Genomic DNA, 24252 nt, shown 5'->3' with positions numbered 1-24252 from the left:
ACGCCTACGCGACCCAGCCATGTCGTAAGTCGTCCACACGACCCGGTCATGTCATGACACGGCCATACGACCCAGGCATGTCGTGAGACGCCCACACGACCCAGGCATGTCGTGAGACGCCCACACGACCCAGTCATGTCCTGAGACGTCCACACGACCCAGTCATGTCGTGAGACGCCCACACGACCCAGGCATGTCGTGAGACGCCCACACGACCCAGGCATGCCGTGAGACGGCCATACGACGCAGCTTGGGATGGTTTCTGGTGCTCATTTCGAAGCTGGCAACAGAAACCGCATTTTCATGAACTTCTCAAGCGTCAGAATAAGTCACTGACATACAACAACCCGGGTCAAGATTTTGTTTATAGGAGCATACTGCCTAGCAAAATCTTTGACGCTTATTCAAATGCAAAACTCAAAGCAGTCCTGTATGATTTTGGTCACCATGACCTTTGAAAGGTCAACCAAGGTCACTGACCTTAAATAAGAATCAGTGGTCTTTTGCTTAGAACAAATATCTAGGTTCTGGGAGCGCTTTGGACACAAGCCTGGAGTTTGACCTTCTCTGGCCTTATTTGATCCGAAGGTCATGACCTAGGAACGCAAAACTTTGACGCAAAAGAGTGTGAGTACAGGCAAACACAATTTGCGAATTTGATGTCTCTAGCTCTCTTAGTTTCTGATATCTAGGGAGGGGGTCAAATTGAACATTCCCCACCCGAGCGCAGGATATTCAACGAGCTACCAGGGCTCGTGTTGGGCCAGGCGGCTTGATGTACATGTGCCACCGGATATACGATAGCAAGCACATCTGTTTTCAAATTTGGATTCGATGCACTAAACTGGCGGGAAATTATGGCCGAGCGGATTAACGCTTTGGACTCTTACGTAGCGGAGGTGGAATTTCGGTTGCATGATCATTGAACGCTAAGTATGGTCTATGCAGACGCTGACAGTCCACAACACGACATGGCAGCGTGTATTCCATTCCTTTTTTAATGAGCATTTTTCTGACGAAGTAATGCGTGACCGTGTCCTTACCTCTAATCGCCTGGACGCTGTAGGGTGACCTGTAGAGATATGGTTACGAATGGTGCAATACCTAGCCGCATGGCGAGTGCGAAGCAGCTTTCAGGTTTATTTTCCATGCAATAATGACGATGAAACGCGTGAGCATGTTTCTGGTGTATGGCTATAGATACGTCGTCGAGACGTCGATAGTTGTATGTAAATCTTTGCCCATCCATTGTCTGCTGCCGCCCTTGCTCCTCGATTATTTCAACTCAATAAACGGACATTGACATATGTAGGTTCGCATGAAGAAGGCTTTCCAGTAGAAGATCTTCCGTGTGTAAGTCTTCCGGGCGCATATATTCCCGGATGTTTCCAGAGGATGTCATGCAGTAAGCTATCTCGGAGTACATCTGTGGGGTTGATCTTGATATTTTGACTCGATGGATGCTCGTAGTGTCTGGCGCACGAGCATGTGAAGTTACTGTATTCATACTGTCTGTATTCTACTATTGATATATATGAATACTACCTGTATTCACACTGTCAATGGATGTGACCAACCAACTTGTGACGTCATAAGCTACAAGGAAGGGTTCGCCATCGCCTTGGGTTGGCCGGTAAGCTCGGGGCTTGACGATTTCCGTCTCTACACGGCCTTGGTTGACGCACTATTCGACCTTCTGGAGTGGGGGTGCAGGGTCGGGTTCTCTGTCGGTATTTTTGAGTGGCGAGCAGCGACGGGGCTTTCAACCTCGTCCGGCTAGGTATGCATGCCATGATTGTATTTAGTGCCCCAGTGGATGCTGTCCTTTGGTTGGAAATGTTGGTTGGCTGACCTGGTCACTGGGGCAGGTTACACAATAGATCGCAAAAGACGTCTGCTGCGTGTCGCGGGATATGCTACTGCCGCTTTTGTGTCTGATTTTGTAAACCATAGTAGAAGACACGGATCTTTCGTGCTTTGCCCAGCATTTATCACAACTGGGCAGACTGCCATGTGACATTTTATACTTGATTTCAATGCATCCAGCTGGTCATTGGCTTTACTTTTGTTGCTGACCATGGTTTGGAGGCAAACAATGGTAGGAATAAAACTGAAATCTGCGCCCATTCAAATGTGGTTTGATGGCCAGCATTGCTGAAGTGAAACATGCCTAACGCAAGCACTAATAATATATGCATTCTCGTAACTAACCCCCACCCTATCCCCTTCAACCCAGTGTCCCATTGGCATCCATGTTCCATGCCATATATATGTACTGTATTAAGAAGTTTTGTTTAGCCGCCATATTCTAATTTTGCTTTTCATTCCCATGCAAAAACATCATATTTCCCCACCATGTTGATCAATCTACAAACAATAAGGAAGACTGCTTGGATATGCAAGAAACACATTTTATTGAATTCTTGTTACCTTGAACTCATGCATTTTTATAGTTCTTGATGCGCAGTAATGTTGTGATCATGCACAGTAATGTTGATCATGTGTAGGAATGGCGCCGGGGTCATGGTTGCTGCGCGTTTGCGCTCAGGATGTTTCGCTATCGTAGTTATTTAAGTTCCAAGGTACGAGCTTAAATGACCTTATTTACGATTAATTGCGATGTGTTCTGCCTCAAAAACGACGATTGATATACAATGCTCTTTCTTAACATGAGGTACCATTATATACCCTGACTGGTACATCTGAATTCATGATAATTTTCCTTTCAGGTTCAGCAGTTATTAAAGAGCAATGGCACTAAGGGTAAGTTGGGTGTTGTCTGGCTGGTGTGGGTGCTGCTTATGTAATGAATGTTAGGTGCAAAGTAAAATTGTACAACATGTGTCCCCCAGTCCAGTGAAGTTGAAAAGAAATGAAAATAGCTAAAGGTCATCTATAATGTATATCTTAAAGTTTATTTTGCATGCATGCCCTTGTGATCTTATTTTTCCTAAATTATGCCCTCAGATTGCTGCCAAAAAATGTAGTGTAAAATGTAGTGTAAAATGTAGTGTAAAATGTAGTGTAAAATGTAGTGTGCACTCAGCATCGTGCTGTGCTGTTACTTCATGTATTATATATATATAAGCTCCAAAAATTTATGATCTATTTTAGGCTTTGTATCACTTGTAAGTCAGAGTGCATGATGAGCAGTCATTTTGCTGAATTATTGCTGTAGCACCTTTCTGTCAATACATTTTGGGAGCCCTGAGGCACACATTTGTTGCATCATTGTCATTTAGCTTTGTCAGCATTTTTAGAGGCAAGGACATGATGTATTTGGACACAAAACTTGTAAGGGGTCTCTATCAGTTGTCACTGGTAATCCTGCTAGTTCTCAGGGGGCTGTCACAAAAGCAATTTGAATCTGGACCAACATGTAGAATTCAGTCACAACTCATTGGGGGCGTTGCAGAAAGAGTTGTGTGAAATAATAGGGGTATTTTGTTTGTATTGTTATACATGCTTAATTACATCCCATCTTGCTGACAGACACATGGATATTGCTGATGTTGCCTTAAGCATGGGTCTGTCTCAGTCAGGCAGCCATTTTTATGAAAGCCTTCCAGATGTAGTGGTGCCCTGGCAGTGACTGGTGTGACATCTCCTGCACACATGCAACATCATCACCTCCCTATCCTTGTCATGTGACTCCCCTAGTTGGTCCATTACACGCTGCACCGCGTGTTTGCTGCTTGCGCTGCCTCCCCCGCCCCCCCCCCCCCCCCCTCATCCCCCCGGACTGCACCTCTGACCTCTGGTGTGACCTGCCGACAGCTGCTGAGCCCCGGCCGACGGACGGCCTTGCTGTACGGCCGCACCCTGCGCCAGATCAGCGCCAGCCTGCGCGCCCTCTCCACCAAGGACGACATCGGCCATGACGGAGAGATCGTGGTTGAAGGTGACGCCCGCCTCCATGGCTCGTACCCCCCCCCCCTCCCCCCCCCCCCCTGGTGAACGATAATGGTGATCCGGGTTGGCAGCGTGCTCCGCAATGGTGCTCTAGCCAGGCCGTGTCGAAGGCGGCGGTGCTGACGTGCTGCGTAACACTGGTGTCTGCTTTCAACCTCGTGGAAATGGTTTTCTTGCTGGTATGATGCCTGCCATTGCATCGTTCTTCTACAGCTGACGCTCTATCGGCTTCCCGCATATCAATGTGCCGTCACAAAGCCGCTACATTGGACGCCTGACCATGCGCCAGCGTTCGTAACCCGACGATCCTCTTTCGAGTGCCCCCCCCCCCCCCCCTCCCCCGTCCGGCCGGCCCAGTCCCGCAGCTCCTCTCGCTGTCCGCGCGGTCGACCGGCGCGCGACCCGTCTGACTCTGTGCGCGGCGTGCGACAGTGCGCCAGCTGCGGCCGTCGCCTGCCAGCGACCTGCTGGGCGACACGGACCGGCGCCTGCCGCTGCCCGGCGCCGTCGGCCTGGCCGAAGAGCTGAGCCCGTCGCTGCCGCCGCCGCCACCGCCACCCCGGCCCACGCCGCAGCCGCGCCGCGCGCGCAACGAGGCGGCCGCCGAGCTGTATCGGGATCGACACATGGCGGTCAGTGGCGGGGCGACCCGCCGGCCACGCGCGGTTCGCTGGGGGCGGCGCCGCCGGCTCAGGCTGCGAGGGGGGCGCTGGGGCGGGAGCGGGTGTCGAGCGTACGGCAGTGGATGTCTTCCCTGTATGTACCCGCCGCGCACATGGAGCTGCTGTCTGCTCTTGAGCCCTGCTTGTGCTGTGCGAGTGTTTCCTGACGTAGATCTTTCTCTGGGCTACGATCCCGCTAGTCACGCCTGCTACCGGGCATGGTTAAACTCAAATGGTTGCTGCTTTAAAGTGTTAACTGTGGACTGTGAACAAATGGGCCAGTTTCCGTGTTTTTACCTTGTTTCTACGCTGTGCATTGCTTTGTAAGTGGCTGTAATTCGAGATCGCGCATGATGTAAGATGTTTTCTCGCTTCCCTCGCTGGCTCCTTGACATGTGCATTATTGTTTCGTTAGTGAAAAGCCGAAATTTGTGGATTGAATGGCGAACAATCGTGTCATCTTATGTGCGTACGCCGGGCTTCCTCGCGCCGGTCGTGTGTGCTTTCACGCCCTCATAAGGTCCCGTTGCCGACCTGAGCACCCGCCGTAGACCTCGGTGGGGGTGTTACCGTGCCGTGATCCGCAGCTGCTCCGCCCTTCACGCCAACTTGACCCAATACCGTCCGTTATCATCACGTGAACCATCGTTAAACTGCATCGTCCTGTTTTGTCTTGTTCTTGCTGTTGTCCGGTTTAGTCGTTGTCCCGTTGGGGTATTGTTCTGTATGGACAGGATGGCCCCGTTGCAGCCAAGCTCCAAGACCGACGCCTGCTTGTCCACCGGGCCGAAGACCTGTGTGTGTTGGCGCCGGCGCGGCGCGGCTCGCTGCTATGCGTCTGACCCGTCTGACTCACCTCCGGCGGCAGGTGCTGGCCTCGTACCTGAGCTGGCAGGGCGGCCGGCCAGCCGAGCCGGGCCCGCCGCCGCCGCCCGCCGCCGTCCTACTAGAGGTGCAGGCACACGACTGCCCCCAGCTGCTCAAGCAGGGTGAGCAGCACAGGCGACCGGGCCGGCGTCGGCGTCGGGGTCGCTAGAGGCACGCGACGGGTGGACAATTCTGTCTGATGGCGTCGCGGTTAGATGTTGTTCAGGCTGTCCAGTACGTCTATGATGGTGTCGCGGTCGGATGTCGTTCAGGCTGTTCAGTACGTCTAGGCGGGAACAGCACTCTTGCATTGCTAATTATTGGCTTAGTGCACCACTATGTGAGCTGTTAGCCACTGTGCAGTAATTTTTTTCAGTCCGGTGCTAGTTTTCTACAGCTTGCAAAGGAGCTAAGCGACCATTGCTCCCTGCGTGTGGCGCAGTCGTGTCGTGCCGCCGTGCCCATGGGCTGCTCCTTTCCCGCCCAAGTAGCCCGCCGACCGGCGCGTGGCCGACGGCCCGCTGCGCGGCCGGTGTGGCGTGACTTGCGCCGCCGCGCGCCGTCAGAGTTCGGGCCGCTCTTCGCCGAGCGCGACATCACGGCCGGCCGGCTGACTGTGCTGGTGGTCAGCCAGCGCACCGACGCCGACATGGCCGCCTGGTCCGAACAGGCCGAGGCCGAGCGCGACGAGCTGGCCGCGCAGGTGAGGCCGCTGCCGGCCCGGAGGGACGCTGCGGGCGGCCGACTGCGACTACTGACGCCGGCGCTGTCGGGCAGGGGCCGGGTCGCGGAGTGGTGCACGCGGTGTTCAGTGGTGCCTTAGTCTTGCGGTGTGTATGGTGTGCTCGGTGTGCTTGGCTTTTCGCCGGCTGTTCATATACTATTGTTATTGGGGGATCATTATTTTGGTGAAAACGGCATTGATTAAAGCAAGAGACCGCGCACGCGTGCAGTCTGCTTGGCGCAGGACGCTGGTGCCGATATTGAGATATCTTTGAACTGGGACGGCGAGGCGCCAGCGGTCAATCTGCGAGACCCATGACGACACATGCTTCAGCCAGTGTGAATGCAACCCCTACCAGTTGATGGCCCCTACGTTGACCTGAGCCGGTCTTCCCGCGTGCGCCGCCGCCGCCGCCAGTTCGTGACCGTCGGCGAGGACATGGCGCTGGGCCTGCGTCGGCTGGGCTTCTGGGCAGACCTGGTGGACCCGCGCTCGGGGCGGCCCCACCTGGGCGCCCCGGCCGCCGCCGCCGTCGCCGACTACGACGACGACGACGCGGACCGGCTCGTAGAGACCGACGAGCGGCTCGGGCGGCTCGGCTTCACCATCGAAGACCTGGGCTGCTGCAAGGTCATCCGACATGCCGTTTGGGGCAGCCACGTGTTCGTCGGTGAGAGGCGGGCGGGGGCGCCGGCGCTCGGCGGTCCACCCGGGCTGGGACGCGCGGCACGCCCGGGTCACGGGATGGCTATCGCTGGCGAGGGTGGGCATTGTTGGCATGTCGTGGTCGGGCTTTTGCAGCCTTCCTGGGAATCAGTAGGGATGGTTGTTGTAGGCTTATGTAACTGGAGATACCAGTAAGACACGTTCTTGAACAGCTATGAGTGGATGCCTGATTGTGAGACGGTTAACAAATATTTGCTGATTATCCATGTGTTTGCTGAGGCCGTTCGAAAATTGGTTGTGCGCTTTTGAAATGCTGAAATGACACTGTTACTTGATAGACCCTGGCAGTCCACTTCATGTGGTTATCTGACATCTCTGGCTTGTGGCACGTTTTACACTCAGCTACACATCCAACCTGCATATTCAAACGTCACCACCAGCGTGTCGATGCACGTGACCTCGCGGCGCCCTCCCGGCGCCTGCTGCCTGATGACGATCGTCCCTTGTCGCCAGGCTGCCTGTTCACGGACGCGGCCGTGGACGACCCCCGCCTGGGTGGAGTGATAGCTCAGTACCAGGAGGCGGCGCCGCCCTGCTAGTGGCCGGCTGGGCCGGGAGCTCCTCATGAGTCTGCTGCGAGTTGAGCGACGCTGCGACGCGCCGGCGCCGGCGCCGGCCGCCGCGCCGCCGCCGGGCGCGCTCCCGCGCCGTGTAGTTCCGTCTTTCGCCGCCGGACGGCGACACGTGCGGCTTGTCGGGGGAGCGGCTGCGGCCGCGCGTGCTGAGGTCGGCGGCCGGCCTGGCACTGGAGGTCGTGTCGGCGGATGGCTGGACGGAAGCCATCGTCGTCGGGACCACGGCTAGCGCGGTTTGAGCCTCGGCTTCTGCCGTCTCAGCGGCGCGGATACTTTTTGAGTGTGGGCTTTGACTATCGGGGCTTCGGGTCCGACCGTCTGGCAACGGCTCCGCCTGGCTCCGGTCCAGGTCGTAGGTCGCAGGTGCCGGTGTCGTCACTGCCATATCGGGCGGAGCAGGGCCGCCTGTACCGCCCGCCCGCCCGGCCCCGGCCACCGTCCCGAGACGCGCGGCCCCTCCCCTGGCCGGCCGGCGGCCGCGTGTAGTCGCGGCAAGCGTTCGTCCTGGCCCCGGCCGCCCGGCCCCGGCCGCCATCCTGAGACGCGCGGCCCCTTCCCTGGCAGGCCGGCGGCCCCGTGCAGTCGCCGCAAGTGTTTCATCCGGTGGGCAGCCGGATGCGCGGATCGATGTGCCGATGTGAGGTGTCTGGGCGCTGTCTGTAAAGCCGGCAGGCGGGAGTCAGATGGAGAGCTAGTCCGGCAAGTGGGTGCGCGCACCGGCTGCAGGTGTCCCAGGAGCGCGCGTGAAGCGTGTGGGCGTGTGGTAGAACTAGCTGCATGAGTTATCGCCGTTAGATGGATAATTTAGATGTGTTTCTGGACGGCCGGTGGTGGTATTTTGAATCGGTGATAACTGGCCATCACAGACCTACCACGGTAAGACATGGTATCTGATGCGTTGTTCATGCAGAGCGCTTTGTGTGGTTTAGAATGGGACTAGGTGTGATCTTGCCGTTATACCTGAATACTGTTCGCCACTCAGTGGCCAGTTGTTTTGTTCCGTTGCTCGAACTACCCCCAAATAAATAATCCCCACCAGCCGCCTATCGTATGACACGCCAGAGGTCACCCAGAATGAGTTCTCACAGCACGGCGTCCTGTGCTAACAGGGAGCCTGGTGCGTTTCGTTTCCCACATGAGCGGGGCTGTGCTCTGAACTCGACTCAATGCGAAGCTGGCTCAATCATACAACGTGTGGAGCAGTCGGACCTCCCGTGGAACATAATCCCAGTGGAGCTCGAGGTGGTTTGGGTCATTCTAGCGCTGCTCCCTGCTCCTCTCGCGAGGCTGCAGCATGCTTGCCGCTGTCGTTGACAGCACACACTGGTTTCGAGCAGGGCGCAGGCTGAGCCGGCAACATGACCCAGGCTGAGCTTATGCCACCGGTGCGAGGGGCGGCGTGCGTTTGTTGGCGTTGACGCCCGGACGGCTTGGCGCCCTGTCGCCGCCGTCTGCAGGCTGCATTACAGGTCCGCGAGCAGGCGAGGTAACACTCGGCGCGTCACCACATGCCCTCGAGTTCGCGAGACTATTCAGCACGTCGCCACATGCCCTCGCGTTCATAAGACTGCACGTCACTGCGCGAACGCGGCGCGGTGCAGGTGGTAGTGACTTGCGCTCACGGATGTCGATATGCATTTTTTGGGTGGGCTTCTGCCCCCCGCCCTCCCAAATATCCAAGCTGCCCCGCCCCCAACAACGATGAGTTTACCCCTCCCCAAATTTGCAATTTACCCGGCGCCTAACAACGGTGAGTTTGGGCGCCCCCCGCCTCCCATAGCCGAAATGCTAGCAGGACATAAAAATGGAAGCTCAAAATTACATCAATTGTAAAAAAACGTTTCTCTGATTGGTTTCACAGGTAAGAGGAACAAAGGGCACCGCACTGCCCAACAAGGGTCCTGTATTTGCAAGGGGCCCAGATTCGGCGTGGGCGGCGTTCAAGACGCCCGCAGGGGGCCCGAAGGGCCTCTCGTGACCGAGATCAAATGCTTGATTTGAGGACACGGGGGGCTGTCTGTGGGTCACATGAAGGGCCCTACCGCCCGGAATGGGCCCTCAAATGTCAGTCAGACGGCTTCTTGCATCGAATGAGGACCCCTGAAACATTCAGGGCCTCTAGTTCGATCGGAGATCACTTACACCGAACTGCCCGTTCCGTGTCGGTCTGAACCCTGGGAGCCAACTTCCCAAGCAGGGACGAGACCCGCACGCGATTAGCATTGGTCGGGAGTTTGGGGCCCCTGAATCAGTGAGAGATAATTTGACGATCAGGGGCCCAGAGAGCCTAACAGGTGGTTCTGTGTCGGCAAGAAGCGCTGAGTTGGCCAGGAGAACGTTTGCTGAACAGGGATAGGGACGGGACACCGAATGCCAGAGGGCCTCTTACATTGATCGGGGCCCTCTGACAATGAATGGATATATGATAACTGATGATGAGGGTACCTAAAGAGACAATGGAAAGACCCTGTGTTAGTCACGACCCCAGTACCAAACCGGGTCGTCCATCCCATTCCAGCCAAGGGCCGTCGAACTGGGGTCTCTGTGCCAGTTGTTGCGCAGCGCATGTAATGGCACAAGCGGCAAGCGGCGCAGCGCCGCCCCCCCCCCCCCCCCCCAAGGATCTGCACTGAGGAGATCACGCCGATGATGATGCTGTCACCGCCCCAGACTTCGGAGCTATTTGACTTGATTTGATGAAGCTCTTGCCCATCCCAACACAACGTCCGGCCTTATCCAGTACTTCCATCAACAAGTACTTGTAAATGCTGAATGTTTTTATCCTGCGTAGTATAATCCTTCCATGTTATACGTTTTATCATTAAGTATGACAAAGGTGGGTGAGGATGGAATAATATTTTGGGATGATGATGGTGAAGATTAAGAGTTTTTAGGCCGCGTCGAGTGCAAATGATCATACAGCGCCCATGAGTGAAGCAAGGGCGGCAGCTTACACAGGTATGGAATGTGACAGATATAGTGTTGTGTTGAAAACCATTTTCGTCTCGTCAGACACAACATACGAAGCTGGACCGACCGAAGGGTAAAGTTTAAGGTTGGGGGGTGAACAAGCGAAGTGAAGGCAGCGTGAGTGATACAATCGTGGACACAACAAGGCCTTAGTGAACGTGAATTGTTACGACCTTCGTTTCAATGACGTTCATTTGTTCGCGATCCTCTCCCGCAACAACCGAGTCTTGCTACACGTGAGAAATTCGTCTTGTTCCACTGCCCATCATCGCAACGTTGGTAAGCACGCATAAATTATAGTGTGCAATCTGCCAGAAAATATCAAAACACGTGCCACATCAGCAAAGGTTTCTGCCGTTGTTTCTGCTGTGATCTCATGTGAGCATCCATCAACTGACCGATCAGCTGATCAATAACTCCGCTTTGTCTCGCAGTGGCTGGAGCAACCAGCTGCGACAGATGGCACGGTCGGTTTGTGTAGCCGAGGTTTTGTACAGTTGCGTCGTGTATTTAGTTGCGCACGGTTTGCTGGGAGGCGGCTTAAGAGTGGACTAACAGCACAGATTGAGTTCCACTCTTCTGACGTCTCAAAATTAACCACTTGATTGCATGAACTAAATGTATGTATATTCATTGATTACCCCATGTGGGTTACACATCCACACCCCATAAATGCTGCCTTCTGATCTTCGTTTGCCCACCACCAGTCCCTCTTGGCCGGATGCTAACGGCAGCCGCCAGCGACGGGCCGGGTCCCGGTCACGTCTCCGCCAGATCGGCCGCCCGGCTGCGTCGGGTGCCGCGCGGAGCAGGCCACCGCCGCCGTACTCACCCAGTCGGTGGCCTCGAACATCTTGACATCGAGCGGGTCCCCGATCAGCTGGCCGGCCAGCCGCGTGAGGCCGTGGCAGGCGGCGAGCGCCACCTTCAGCTCGCTGCGGTCGCTGAGGGCCGGCACATGCCGCTCGGGCGGCGTGAAGCCGGCCGGAGAGCACGGCACCACGCCCCACATGCTCAGGCCGTCCTCTGTCAGCGTGCCCGTCTGCGAGGGAGGGGCGGGGGGGGGCGGATGATCAGAGTTCAGCCTCTGGCGCCGTAACAGCGCGCGTTTGGACACGACAGACTGCGCTTTGCCCCCTTTCCTGGCGAGGGCGAGGGCCACTCCGCGGTTAGCTGTGATCTCCTATGCCTGGTACGCATCCGGTGAAATTGGGACCGCTTTATAGAGAGTATGGGAACCTTTCTTCACAGCCACTCCGCAATCTATCGATGAATGTGTGCAAATTGTGTGCAATGTGTGTGTGCATTGTGAATGTGCATGAATGTGTGCAAAATTATCGTATTGACCCACTTTGACTTTGAGGCAAGATTTGGCTCGTTATATTTCAAGATTTGTCTTCTACTGAAACAGAAGCCAAAACCCATCGAAAGATGCTTTTCTGCTTATATCTTGAGGGTCGATGAACTGAAGGAATCAAGCATCTGATGATTACATAGAGCAAACCGACGGCACTTGTCATGATGCAACGGTGCAGTAAGCATTTTAGCTGCGTCGATTTTTTTCTGATTTGTGCAGAGCTTTGTGGACGTAAGTGATGGTAAATGTAGCTTGTATGTTGAAATGGAATAGTACATTTGTGTCGTCATCGTCAACCCATGCTCGACTAGGAATGTTCAACCTCTGAGAATATCGAAAATCTAAAAAAAAATAGCATGATAGTTTTGACCATGAACGCTCGCAAATCTTGGAATAAACATCTCGAAGCCCGGCGTTGCAGTCTCCGTAGGCCGTGCTTTGTTGGACTGCGGTTAATACGGGATGCCAGTCACCGAGCGGACAAATACGATATCGTTTTTGAAAGAAGTACCTTTAAGCGACAAGGATTTCTATCTGTATACTTTGAAGGTAACCCAATAGCATGTTTCGCCCGTGCCAACCCAATACCATGTTTCACCTGTGCCTTTCATTTTAGATTCACAAGAGAAGCAAATTAGCGGAAAGGAATGGATTAGTGCAGTACCGTGAACCGGTGCTGGATTCTTGCTGGAACTAGACAAGTAAAGATAGAACCTCTATTTTCGTACTTTTGTTGCTTTTGAGAGGACAATACCAAAATTGTGCGGTTAAATTACAAGTCCAGCTTAATTTTTGCACGGTTCCGAATGAGTTTGAAACAAAAAATTCGGGAGCATTATTTTGTTCCCCTCGCCGGGCATCCGTTGTACGGTATTAAATGGAATGTTTCACATTTAATGGCATTGAAGCAAGCATCAGATATCATGAAACGAGCTTCCCATATAACTATTGGTATGCTTTTAAGTAAAACAGACTGCAATAGACAACACGATTTTTCTGCTTAGAAAATATGCTCCTGGATGCGTCATTGTTTGATCATGTCATCGCACCCAGTACAACATTGACTGAGAGCTAGTGGACGGCTAGTGGACGGAGTAGTGGACGAGAGCTAGTGATATCTAGAAATCCTGCTCATAAACGCCACTAATGAACGACTCGACCATCACATTTTTTCTTGGCTTTGATCGCCACATGGCTAATGGAACGGCCGAATTTGAATGACGTTATTATGCCGCCATGAGTGCCAAGGTGACTGGAACACCCCTCCAAAGTTACTCGCCCACATGTTTGCGGCCTTTAAGCTCAGGAACCAACGAAGTTTAGGTCTTAAAAGACAGGGCCGTAAACTGCATCGAAAGGCTTTCAATATGGCTTTTCAGTTTAAAACCCCACACAAATGTGGAACTCGCCCTTAAGCTGCGGCCGCTGACGGCACCTGAGTTCATGGACACTGCGAACTCCGGCCATCGGTGTCTATGTTCCTAAAATTGCGAGCGCGCGGGCTGAAAACTTTTTATTGGCACTGCGCAAACCCCTTACCTTTTCCGGAGCAGAGGCCCAGGAGGTAAAACGCTGGGTGCATATTCTTTTTCCGTTCAGGGACTAAGGAGCCGTTCCGTTACAGCGCGGGGTGCCTGCCGGCCTGTGACGCCGGCGGTAAAGGGGCGATGTTCCCTGGTCGATATGGAAGCCTTTAGGGGGGCCAATCATACATCAGTCGTCTGCCTGACGCCGGAGGCCCCCTGAACTCAAGGTGTTTGGCCCCGTATCGGCGTAAAAGCCCTTATTGACGCAACAAGACACCTCATCGCCACAGGTGGTCAAACAACTGGCACAGAGACCCCAGCTCGACGGTCCTTGGCTGAAATGGGATTGACGACCCGGTTTGGTACTGGGGTCGTGACTATCACAGGGTCTTTACATTGTCTCTTTAGGAACCCTCATCATAAGTTATCATATATCCCTTCATTGTCAGAGGGCCCCGATCAATGTAAGAGGCCCTCCGGCATTCGGTGTCCCGTCCCTATCCCTGTTCAGCACACGTTCTCCTGGCCAACTCAGCGCTCCTTGCCGACACAGAACCCCCTGTTAGGCACTGTGGGCCCCTGATCGTCAAATTAACTCTCACTGATTCAGGGGCCCCAAACTCCCGACCAATGCTAATCGCGTGCGGGTTTCGTCCCTGCCTGGGAAGTTGGCTCTCAAGGTTCAGACCGACACGGAGCGGGCAGTTCGGTGTAAGTGATCTCCGATCGAACTAGAGGCCCTGAATGTTTCAGGGGTCCTCAATCGGTGCAATAAACCGTCTGACTGACATTTGAGGGCCCATTCCGGGCGGTAGGGCCCTTCACGTGACCCACAGACAGCCCCCCGTGTCCTCAAATCAAGCATTTGATCTCGGTCACGAGAGGCCCTCCGGGCCCTCTGCGGGCGTCTCGAACACGGCCCACGCCGAATCTGCGTTCCTTGCAAATGCAGGTCCCTCGCTGGGCAGTGCGTCGCCCTTTGTTCCTCTTACCTGTGAAACCAATCAGAGAAACTGTTCTGCTACCACTTCGGTTCTGGGAGGTAGGGGGGGGGGGGGGGGGTGGCGGGGGCAGCCCTAACTCACCGTTGTTGGGCGTGGAGTAAACTGGAAATGTGGGGGAGGGGTAAGCTCATCGTTGTTGGGGGCGGGGCAAATTGGATATTTGGGAGGGCGGGGGGCAGAAGCCCACCCAAAAAATGCATATCGACATCCGTGAGCGCAAGTCACTACCACCTGCACCGCGCCGCGTTCGCGCAGTGACGTGCAGTCTTATGAACGCGAGGGCATGTGGCGACGTGCTGAATAGTCTCGCGAACTCGAGGGCATGTGGTGACGCGCCGAGTGCTACCTCGCCTGCCCGCGGACCTGAAGTGCAGCCTGCAGACGGCGGCGACAGGGCGCCAAGCCGTCCGGGCGTCAACGCCAGCAAACGCACGACCGCCCCTCGCGCCAGTGGCATAAGCTCAGCCTGGGTCATGTTGCCGGCTCAGCCTGCGCCCTGCTCGAAACCCATGTGTGCTGTCAACGACAGCAGCAAGCATGATGCAGCCTCGTGGCAGGAGCAGGGAGCAGCGCTAGACTGACCCAAACCACCTCGAGCTCCACTGGGATTATATTACACGGGAGGTCCGACTGCCCCACACGTTGTATGATTGAGCCAGCTTCGCATCGAGTCGGGCTCAGAGCATAGCCCTGCTCATGTGGGAAACGAAACGCACCAGGCTCTCTGTCTAACGCGGGACGCCGTGCTGCGAGAACTCATTTTGGGTGACCTCTGACGTGTTATACGACAGACAGCTGGTGGGGATTATTTATTGGGGGGTAGATCGAGCAACGGAACAAAACAACTGGCCACTGCGCGGCGAACAGTATTCAGGTATAACGGCAAGATCACAGCTAGTCCCATTCTAAACCACACAAAGCGCTCTGCATGAACAACGCATCAGATACCATGTCTTACTGTGGTAGGTCTGTGATGGCCAGCTACCACCGATTTAAAATACCACCGCCGGCCGTCCAGAAACACATATAAATTATCCATCTAACGGCGATAGCTTATGCAGCTAGATCTACCACACGCCCACACGCTACACGCGCGCTCCTGGGACACCTGCAGCCGGTGTGCGCACCCACTTGCCGGACTAGCTCTCCATCTGACTCCCGCCTGCCGGCTTTACAGACAGCGCCGAGACACCTCACATCGGCACATCGATCCGCGCCTCCGGCTGCCAATCGGATGAAACACTTGGGGCGGGTGCACGGGGCCGCCGGGCGGCCGGGGCCAGGACGAACACTTGCCGCGACTGCACGCGGCCGCCGGCCGGCCAGGGGAGGGGCCGCGCGTCTCGGGACGGCGGCCGGGGCCGGGCGGGTCTCTCTCTCTCTCTCTCTCTCTCTCTCTCTCTCTCTCTCTCTCTCTCTCTCTCTCTCTCTCTCTCTCTCTCTCTCTCTCTCTCTCTCTCTCTCTCTCTCTCTCTCTCTCTCTCTCTCTCTCTCTCTCTCTCTCTCTCTCTCTCTCTCTCTCTCTCTCTCTTCGCTCACGGCGGGGCAACGGCATCCTACGCCCCACCTCAGGTGCGCCTCTGTTGACCGCACAGGACACGGCCTTGAGTCGACCGGCCTATCGTTCCCCGCTCCGCTCGCTCTACGCGCATTCCCGGCCAACACAACCGGCAGCAGCGGCGGCGGCGAATGTCAGTGTCTGTCGCGCAGCCGACGGAGGCGATGGCGCTGCCGTGGCAGCCGGAGCCGGTGCCGCGCTCCGAGGTGCCGGTGCCGCGCTGCTGTACGCGGCGCTGCCGGCGTACCGCGAGCACGGCCTGGCGCGCTTCGGACCGGACGGTGCCGTGTACAGCGCCGACGCGCTGCCCGTGCTGGAGCGCTGTCGGCGCACGCCGCTGCACGCCGACGACCTCTGGGTGTTGGCGTCGCCCAAGTGCGGTGAGTGGGGGCGGGGCGGGCTCGGGCCGGGACCGGTCCCGGGCGCAGTCGGGCCTGAGCAGCCGCCGCAGCTTGCGTCAACCACGACGTGAAGCTCTTAAGCTGTGTGTTTTCAGGGTCGCGCAAGGATCACAGCTGACGGCCGATTACAGGCGCTCAGCCTGGCACCTATGCAGGCTGGCGGCAACACGAAAACGGCGGCATTTTAGTTAGTCTGCCTACTAAAAAAACGTCCGATTTCGAGATACTTCCTTCCCACCGGGATACTTTGTCATTGTTGTCGTAAGCGCCACGGATACGTACCGTGCTAACGGGCAGAACTTCTGGAACCGACGTGGGATGCCAAGACACAGTGGAAGCCTTGGTGGTGCTCTACTCCAGCCTCCTATACCAACCGGCGCGTACCTCGTACCAGTCGCCTAGCTGAACCTCGTGCGAACCTCGCACATTGTTCGCTGGTCAAGCAATGTTCAACCACGCCATGCCTTTAAACCACTCCCGGTGGCGGCTGAGCGATTCTAGGGCAATTTATGAAAATAGCGAGCGGCAGTTCGCTGGGTGGCCAACTGCCGCTCGCTCCCACAATCAGGCCCGCGCTCCAGTTATCTCGCGCGCTCGTCTCTGATAAACGCGCCACCCTGGACGACAACAGCCGATGTAGGACAGAGCACGCCCTGTGACAACATTTCGCCGAAGCGCAGCCATTTTCCGGCCCACGCCACTGGGCCACGGACCGGTCACACAAAGCCGCGATGCTGCGTCGGCCAGACCAGGGTGTCCCGGCCGGGGCCGAGGCTAGTCGGAGCTCCCACACACAGGGCGGTGCGAGCGTTCTGCGCCGACGCGTGATGCTAACGGAGACGCCCGCGCACCCGCCTGCCGGCTGCACCCGACCGCCTCTCGCTTCCGCTGTCCGCACGCCCGCGTGGTCTCGGAGTTGCACGTGGCTGTTGCCCGTTATGCCGGACTCACCTTTCAAGTTATTGCTTTAATATTGCAACATTTCAATCAGTCGTGATTTCGAGCACAATTTTGCTCCGAACCAGAGGTGTTGCCGGGGGGGGGGGGCAAAGGCGTGCCCCCCCCCCCCGAACAGTGTCCCAATCACCGCCACCAGGCTCGCCTCAGACTAACACGAGCTGTACACTGGTATCAGTCTCGCCGCTCCCACTAATCAGCACTCTTCCTTCTCACTTCAACACTGTCGGCGCGCCCTATAACGCCAATCATCATCAAGCCCAGAAAAAGCAAAGTCTAAGGCCCATAACGATCATACCCCATCCCAAAAAGGGGTGATGATTTCTCGTGCGCCAGGGCATTTCTTCATTTTCGAGGTGGCGTTTCTCGTTCGTCGTACATAAAAGGCTCAATTTTCGTTACTCTACTTGTGTTGTGGTATTTTATGGGGCTCGTACCATCCAAAATTTACACCTATTCACGTCCAATTCTGATTGTTTTTAACTTTTTTGTAGTGTGAGACCTCTTCACAAAATGTATGCGTGACTGCGTACTGAATCCGGTACCCTATTGTGCGGTCTATTATCACCAAGCAAACATCTGGATGCCTTTGACTGAAATGGTATATTTCTTACTCAATCTGTAAAGCGTTGCGTTCGGAGTTGTTGGCTGCAAAATCTTTGGGTGAGACGTATTGCGCATGCGCGTTTCGTCGTTTTAGGCAAAAGGATTGTATGGGTTACGGTTACTCGGTATGGGTGTCTTGCCCCAAATAGAATGAAACCGCTTACGTTTATTTCAGCTGCACTAAGTCAAAACACTGTTACAGCTACACCTCTAATCCCCAAATCCGCTATCTTGGTAATTATTTGGGTTCAGGACGTAGGCAGTTCTCAATGCCTATCCAAAGAAAATGAGCATCGAGGCTGTTGTGTGCTGCTAAAATACGCACTACTGACTTCATCATCACTATAACAGTTACACAACACCATCAACCACTTCCAGAGAGTTGCTGCTACCGTCGGACTTTTACCACCCTCAACTATCTCTTTCTGGGACTAATTCAATTGTTATGGAAACGCCCCGCGATGCCTTTAAAACACTCCCCGGTGGCGGCTGAGCGATTGAACAGCAACATTTTGACGTTAAAGAAATATTGAATTTCACGCCTCGGCTTTAGTTAAATTTCTTAGCGAGACAGAGGAAGTCACCTCAAGTAGGCCGGTGGAAAATGGCCTAAATAAATTGGCCAACCGTCATGTGAACTTCACCACGACCTTGGGGCTAATTTTGATTCATTTCTTACATGCAGCATCCAACAATGTTTTTGAGAAATGTGCACGGAGTTTAACAGATTGGAGAAACGAAAATGTTAACTTAAATGTAAGCAAAGGCCACTACTACTGGAAAACAACGGCGCACATCCAGACGGGGATAAGGGCGGACTGCGGTGAGGAGTCACACATGTAGCCTTCACCATTTCCCAGGGCATGGGCGGCTTTCGAATGGACAACCTAGCAGCTGATGAGAATGCTACCATGTGAGTGAAAATAGCCGGGAATGAGCAAGAAAAGGACAACAAAGGGCATTTCCAGCACCCTCGCAGACCTGGCAACACTCCTGCTGACCAAAAAAGTGCACACTTGAGAGAAAATGTCTGAAAATGTGGTAAAGTATAATCAACCAATATGGAGTACAAAAGCAAGTCATTTCAGTAAAGCGTTGCAAAAATTTGTCGGTAATAAGCTATCTTCCTGCCCCCCCCCCCCCCCCCCTCCAAGCAGCAAAACACATCCCAGCCTAATGCAACCAGCTGCCGCGCCGGCAGGCACCCACTGGGCGGCGGAGATGGCCTGGCTGATCCAGCACGACTGCGACTTCGCCGGGGCGCAGTCGTACCTGGCGCCGGACCGGACGCACTTCCTGGATGCCGCTCGCAATAATGTCGCCCGGCTGGCGGCAGGCGGCGCAGCAGCAGGGCAGCGATGCCGTGCCGCCGGCTGCTGCAGCCGATCGACGGCAGGCCGCGCCCTCGGCTCGTGAACACCCACCTGCCGCTCAGCCTCTGCCCGCCCGGCCTGCTCGACACGTGCAAGGTACGGCCGGCCACTCCAGCAGCGCATGCACGCGACGGCCACGCCCGCGAGGCATTGGGTGAGGTACAATCGCGCGTGCAAAGTACGGCCAATCATGCCAAGTGCCTCAAGGTTTATAGTGCAAGGTGCTCGTGTGCGCCGTGCAGTCTTCGGCCTCATGTGCATGATGCGGGCGCGGTGTCTGGTCCACGTGAACAAAATGTGGACGAGTAGCCTGGTCCATGTGTGCAAGATGCAGACGAGTGGTCTCGTGCACGTGTACAAGATGTGGGCCAGCGGTCTGGTCTAAACGTGCAAGATGTGGACGAGTAGTCTGGTCCACGTGTACAAGATGTGGACGAGTAGTCTGGCCATGTAAGTAAGGCATGACCGCCGATATCGTAGAGGTTTTCACGGACAGGATTTTTGCCTTACTCGACCCGCCCGGACTGAGAGAGGCCTGGACAAGCCCGCCCATGATGCGTTCTCAGTCCGTCCAACTCATCAACCGTTCAGAGCCATTCTCCTAAGTTTTCTTTGAAGTCGCAAAAGGAAATAACATATTCTGAATGCACATGGTTTCCTAATTTCTGCTCAAGATTACGGAAGTCATCACGCGGCACGCAACTATGACCCATGTAATTGCAGTAGCTTTCAAAAATTACAACGTGCTGCCTGCAGTCTCCTTAATAACCTAGTTGCCTGTTACGCACGATCCCGGGTGCCAGGTATAATCCAGATGCCTTGTTTCACGAGGCCCGTATCCACAGCTAGTGCACCTCTAAATCGACTGATCTAAGCTCAGTTAGTTCTGAAAGGCTCGTTTTTACGTACGTATGTCAAGTATGTATTTATTTGCGCATTTTAAGTTTCACGTCAGTGACCGGTTCCAAAGGTGGTTCAGAGACCGGTTCCTCGTCTCCAAGTCCCACGGTCGTAATAGAGTCCACGCGATTTCGTGTGCGCTCCGGGAGGCCGTCACCAGGGCGGGCAAATGATCTGGTAGAGAGCAGTGCCCATTCAATATTGGAAGCATTATAGGAGGGAGCATTGCCCATTCAGTATCGGAAGTATTATGGGAGGGAGCAGTGACCATTCAGTATGGGAAGCATCATAAGAGGGAGCAGTGATCATTCGAAACCGCCTGTCATCGAGTAAATGCAGTAATGACACCCGCTGCCAGCCAGAAAGTGGGATTGACAACGGTAACACCATCCTCCGTCTTTCTCCGGGTTATCTACGTGGCGCGAAACCCGAAGGATGCGTGCGTCTCCTACTACAAGATGTTGATGTCAGACAGCACACTGAGCCCCGAGACGACCATTGAAGACTTCGTCACGCTGTACAACGAAGGAAAGATGGTCTGCTTGCCGTTCTTCCCAAACGTGCTGCAGGCGTGGCGCCAGCGGCAGCACCCCAACATGCTGTTCCTCACATTCGAGGAGATGAAGCGGGATCTGCGAGCCGTCATCGAGCGAACGGCCGAGTTCCTGGGTAAGAAACTGACGGCCGAGCAGCTGGACAGGCTGCAGCACCACCTTAGCTTCGAGAGCATGCGGAAGAACAAGTGGGTCAACAAAGAGGACAGGATCAAGGGACAAGAGGGAGCAGACGGTGAGCGTCTGTCCTTCATGAGAAAGGGTCAGACGGGCGACTGGAAGAACCATCTGAGCGACGAAACGTCGCAGGAGATGGACCGCTGGATGGAGGAAAACCTACACGGCACTGGGCTCACATTTGTTGCCGAGGCACGGCAGCAGTAGTCCGTACAGCGACCGCGCCGTTCGAAGCGGGGTTCACGGCACCACAGCGTGCCGAAATCACGTGCAAGCGGCATGTGGTGGCACAAGCGGCGCAGCGGCGCAGCGCCGCTTGTGCAAGCGGGCCAATGCGATAATTTCTTTTGTATGTGCATGTGTGTGTGTGGGGGGGGGGGGAGCTTTCAGAAGGAAGGGCCCTTTGTCAGCTGTGTCTCCCCCCCCCCCTACACACACACATTGCCAAAATTGGCTGCGCCCCCGTGTGGGCGAGCTCATTGATGAACATCGAGTATGCGTGCATAGGCAAAATCGCATGGCCACTGAAGAGCCAGCTCAGCTAACAACATTGTTAAACCAGCCTGTGTTCCACATAACATTGCGCTTACGGGACCTTCATTTGCAACACCTTCGCACAGAAGCGGGTGAGCGTCGCTTTCTCTTTAGAGGCACAATAGCTCAGAACATTGTCCGTCAGAAGTACAGCAGGCTCAAGCACGTGCTTTTTAACGAACGGGGAAAAGGTATTTTCAACACGAGGGCATCTCCCTGGGCGTATCTAGGAAAAGCTTGATAGCCCTGCTCCGAACTGGTGCGCGGAGTGTTTGTGCTCTGTTTTACATGAACTGAAATGTCTATCGATGCAATTTTTGAATCGAGAACCCGCGAGTAAACGGATGTGATAATCACATATATCTTGCATACTCTACACACTACCAAAACATATAATTTGATATGCACACCACACATTACCAAAGCATATAATCCCATATTATAACCACCACATTTATAAACACCACATTGCATATTATAAACACCACACATTACCAAAGCATATAATCGCAAATTATACGCAGATTTCACTTTTCGGCGTGTTAGAAGGAGAGGTGTAATTCCACCCCTTCATCTTCACAACGCAGGCACGTTTATAACAAGCAGATGCAAAGTGTTAGGTTTTCACTTGTTTTTCCTCAAAATATGAGTCTGTTTTTTTAGGACTCCCACAGTTTTCATGTCCTCACTCATTTGATGCCCCAATGTGCGGCATGTCGTCATTAATTTCGCCGGTAACGATTACACCGTTCCGAGAAACTTCGCCCGCCACAAATCGTCACGCGCGCGTCAACACCAGCGGAACGGTGTATGTTTATCGTGTGAACACATGTGAGCCCTCGGACCAGCCGGCTATGTGTCGTTATCGCGCTGCGTGACCCTCGCTCTTCGCCACATGCAAATGTCTATGGTTCTGTTTACCAGCTAACTTTCCAGCCAATCGCTGCACAGCACCCGCGTAGCCGGTCCGAGCAGTACAAATCCGGACTGAACTGGTTTTTCAACCGCTCCTGACGCTGAATCACGCGCGTAATGTAGTTCTCGGTGATGCTGTTTCTTGGTCCTACGTATCCGTTACCCGCCCGCTCGTCTCGCCGTAAAAGTGATTGCTTTAGGTGGTGTACTTTGCTCCTATGCCGACCCATATTTGTGAGGCCACTATGCACTGATATGTCGGAATTAGGTTTAATATCGGCTGTCACTTGGGGTGCGTTCTTTCATCCCACTATGCAGACAATCATACGTGAGGCGCGCCTGGACCGACACGAGCGCGCATGCGTGACCCGAAGCCCTAATTTGTGGTGGAGAATGGTGTCGTGAGCAATCGTCGCCGGTACGATGGGATCAGTTCATTATTGTAGTGCGTTCTGCTCTCTTTGGGCTGTTCTCAAGTGCACTTCCCAGTCGCACTCAGTTTCACTGGCCACACCAATGTATGCGAGCAGGCGTCTGCCTGATTTCGCCTCAGTGCTGTCGAATACAGAAGCTCGGTTCATGAGTTGATTTCCGCGCTCCTCGATCCAGCAGAGCATACTTCTCGGATCAGCTGATTCAGGCTTCCGATGCGGATGATGCGGCTCGATTCCTGGAGTGGTTTTGAGTGAGTGATGTCTGCTCTGGTGCAACTGTCTGGAACATAATGCGGTTCGCGCATTGGCTGATGCGGGGCAATGACGGAGTTCATAAGTTTGCACGTTTTCAGGGTACATGTGTCAGTTTTCTGCATATGCAAACTGTCCGGGCTAAGAATTTGCATCGCTGGGTATGTTTACGCGGGTGTTAATGCATAGAATGGGTCCAAACACTCCAATACAGTCTCCGCTTCGGTCTGTAAAGTTTCACTGAATCGATTTTCACCTTCACCCAACTGTGGTTGATTCTGGAATCGATTCCTTCCCTACACTTGACGAAGATGAACTAGTCGAAATTGAAGAGACCGAACGACTCAGAACTCTTGCACAAACCTGACGAACGCCGCCGCATGAAACCGCGCGCGTCCATTACCGACGGCGCGTTCCCGAGCGCTCCCTCTGTAAGTTCTAGAAGTGGCATGACTGGAATCATCTGGAATCTGGAATCCAATCCATGCCATCTGGAATCACTCCTGGGACGGACCAACTCTTCCGCAATGTTCATGCGCAGAGTCATCGAGACTTGGCCTTATTTCGTGCGCCACCACAGACGCTGCCGGGACGTTTACGTAATTCACGTACACGTGTGAGGGCAGGGAATGGGGAAGGCCTGACGACAGCCAGCATGGAAACGCACGTGGGCCACTGTCGTCACCCTCCCTGGCATCCGATAACGGTGCGATACGACCCCCCCCCCCCCCCCCACTCTCCTGTCACGCGGCGGTCGCGCAGCGGGGCGCCGAGGGGCTACCGCTGCCGCCGTGTGGTCCCGGCGCACGGGCGGCGTCAGGAGGACGGGCTGGGAGGCACACTGCTCATGCGCTTTTGTCAGGGACCGGGCTGAGCGCGTGCGCCATCCTGTTTCGGCCTTGCACGACGACGCCCACGAACCCTCGATTTCTTCCCGATGTATTCAACGCCGCTGTCCGACAGATTGGGAAAATAATACAACTCTCACATCTGTGTTGAAACAGTAGTCTGCCTCACTCTTCGTGAGCGCAGGCCTCCGTTGCCGGGCTCTGAAACGCGTGCCAGCGGCTGCTGCACGATTGTGGTTTGTTCTGACCTACCCTATAGTGCGTAGACAAGTCCCTGCCAACGACAAAGTCGGGGGCAAGTGTGCTGCTATTGCAGAAGGTGATGTAGTGTTTGCCTGACGCTGAGGGGGCATGTTTGAGGCCTCTTTGAATTTGCTGTGAGGACATTTGCGCTGGTGTTGCGTGACGATTCGGGGCGCC

General features: G+C 54.8%; 2 protein-coding genes across 2 annotated transcripts; both read left to right on the top strand.

Moving 5' to 3' along the window:
• Nucleotides 1–4531: 4531 nt before the first annotated feature.
• LOC119110352 (cobalamin trafficking protein CblD-like) lies at nucleotides 4532–7465 on the top strand. The gene is made up of 5 exons (XM_037234133.1): nucleotides 4532–4544; nucleotides 5443–5563; nucleotides 6008–6144; nucleotides 6583–6835; nucleotides 7345–7465. The coding sequence occupies exons 1-5, from the start codon at nucleotides 4539–4541 to the stop codon at nucleotides 7428–7430; spliced, it is 603 nt and encodes a 200-aa protein (XP_037090028.1). The 5' UTR covers nucleotides 4532–4538; the 3' UTR covers nucleotides 7431–7465.
• Nucleotides 7466–16117: 8652 nt separating this feature from the next.
• LOC119109723 (sulfotransferase family cytosolic 1B member 1-like) lies at nucleotides 16118–22878 on the top strand. Its single transcript, XM_037233464.1, has 3 exons — nucleotides 16118–16261; nucleotides 19191–19314; nucleotides 20526–22878. The coding sequence occupies exons 2-3, from the start codon at nucleotides 19204–19206 to the stop codon at nucleotides 21054–21056; spliced, it is 642 nt and encodes a 213-aa protein (XP_037089359.1). The 5' UTR covers nucleotides 16118–16261; nucleotides 19191–19203; the 3' UTR covers nucleotides 21057–22878.
• The last annotated feature ends 1374 nt before the right edge of the window (nucleotides 22879–24252 follow it).

Source organism: Pollicipes pollicipes, unplaced genomic scaffold (genome assembly GCF_011947565.3).
Source record: "Pollicipes pollicipes isolate AB1234 unplaced genomic scaffold, Ppol_2.1 Scaffold_7231;HRSCAF=8579_pilon_pilon_pilon, whole genome shotgun sequence".
In the NCBI taxonomy this organism is placed as follows: domain Eukaryota; kingdom Metazoa; phylum Arthropoda; class Thecostraca; order Pollicipedomorpha; family Pollicipedidae; genus Pollicipes; species Pollicipes pollicipes.
Note: the sequence above shows the minus strand (reverse complement) of the source record. Positions and strands in the feature narration are given on the sequence as shown.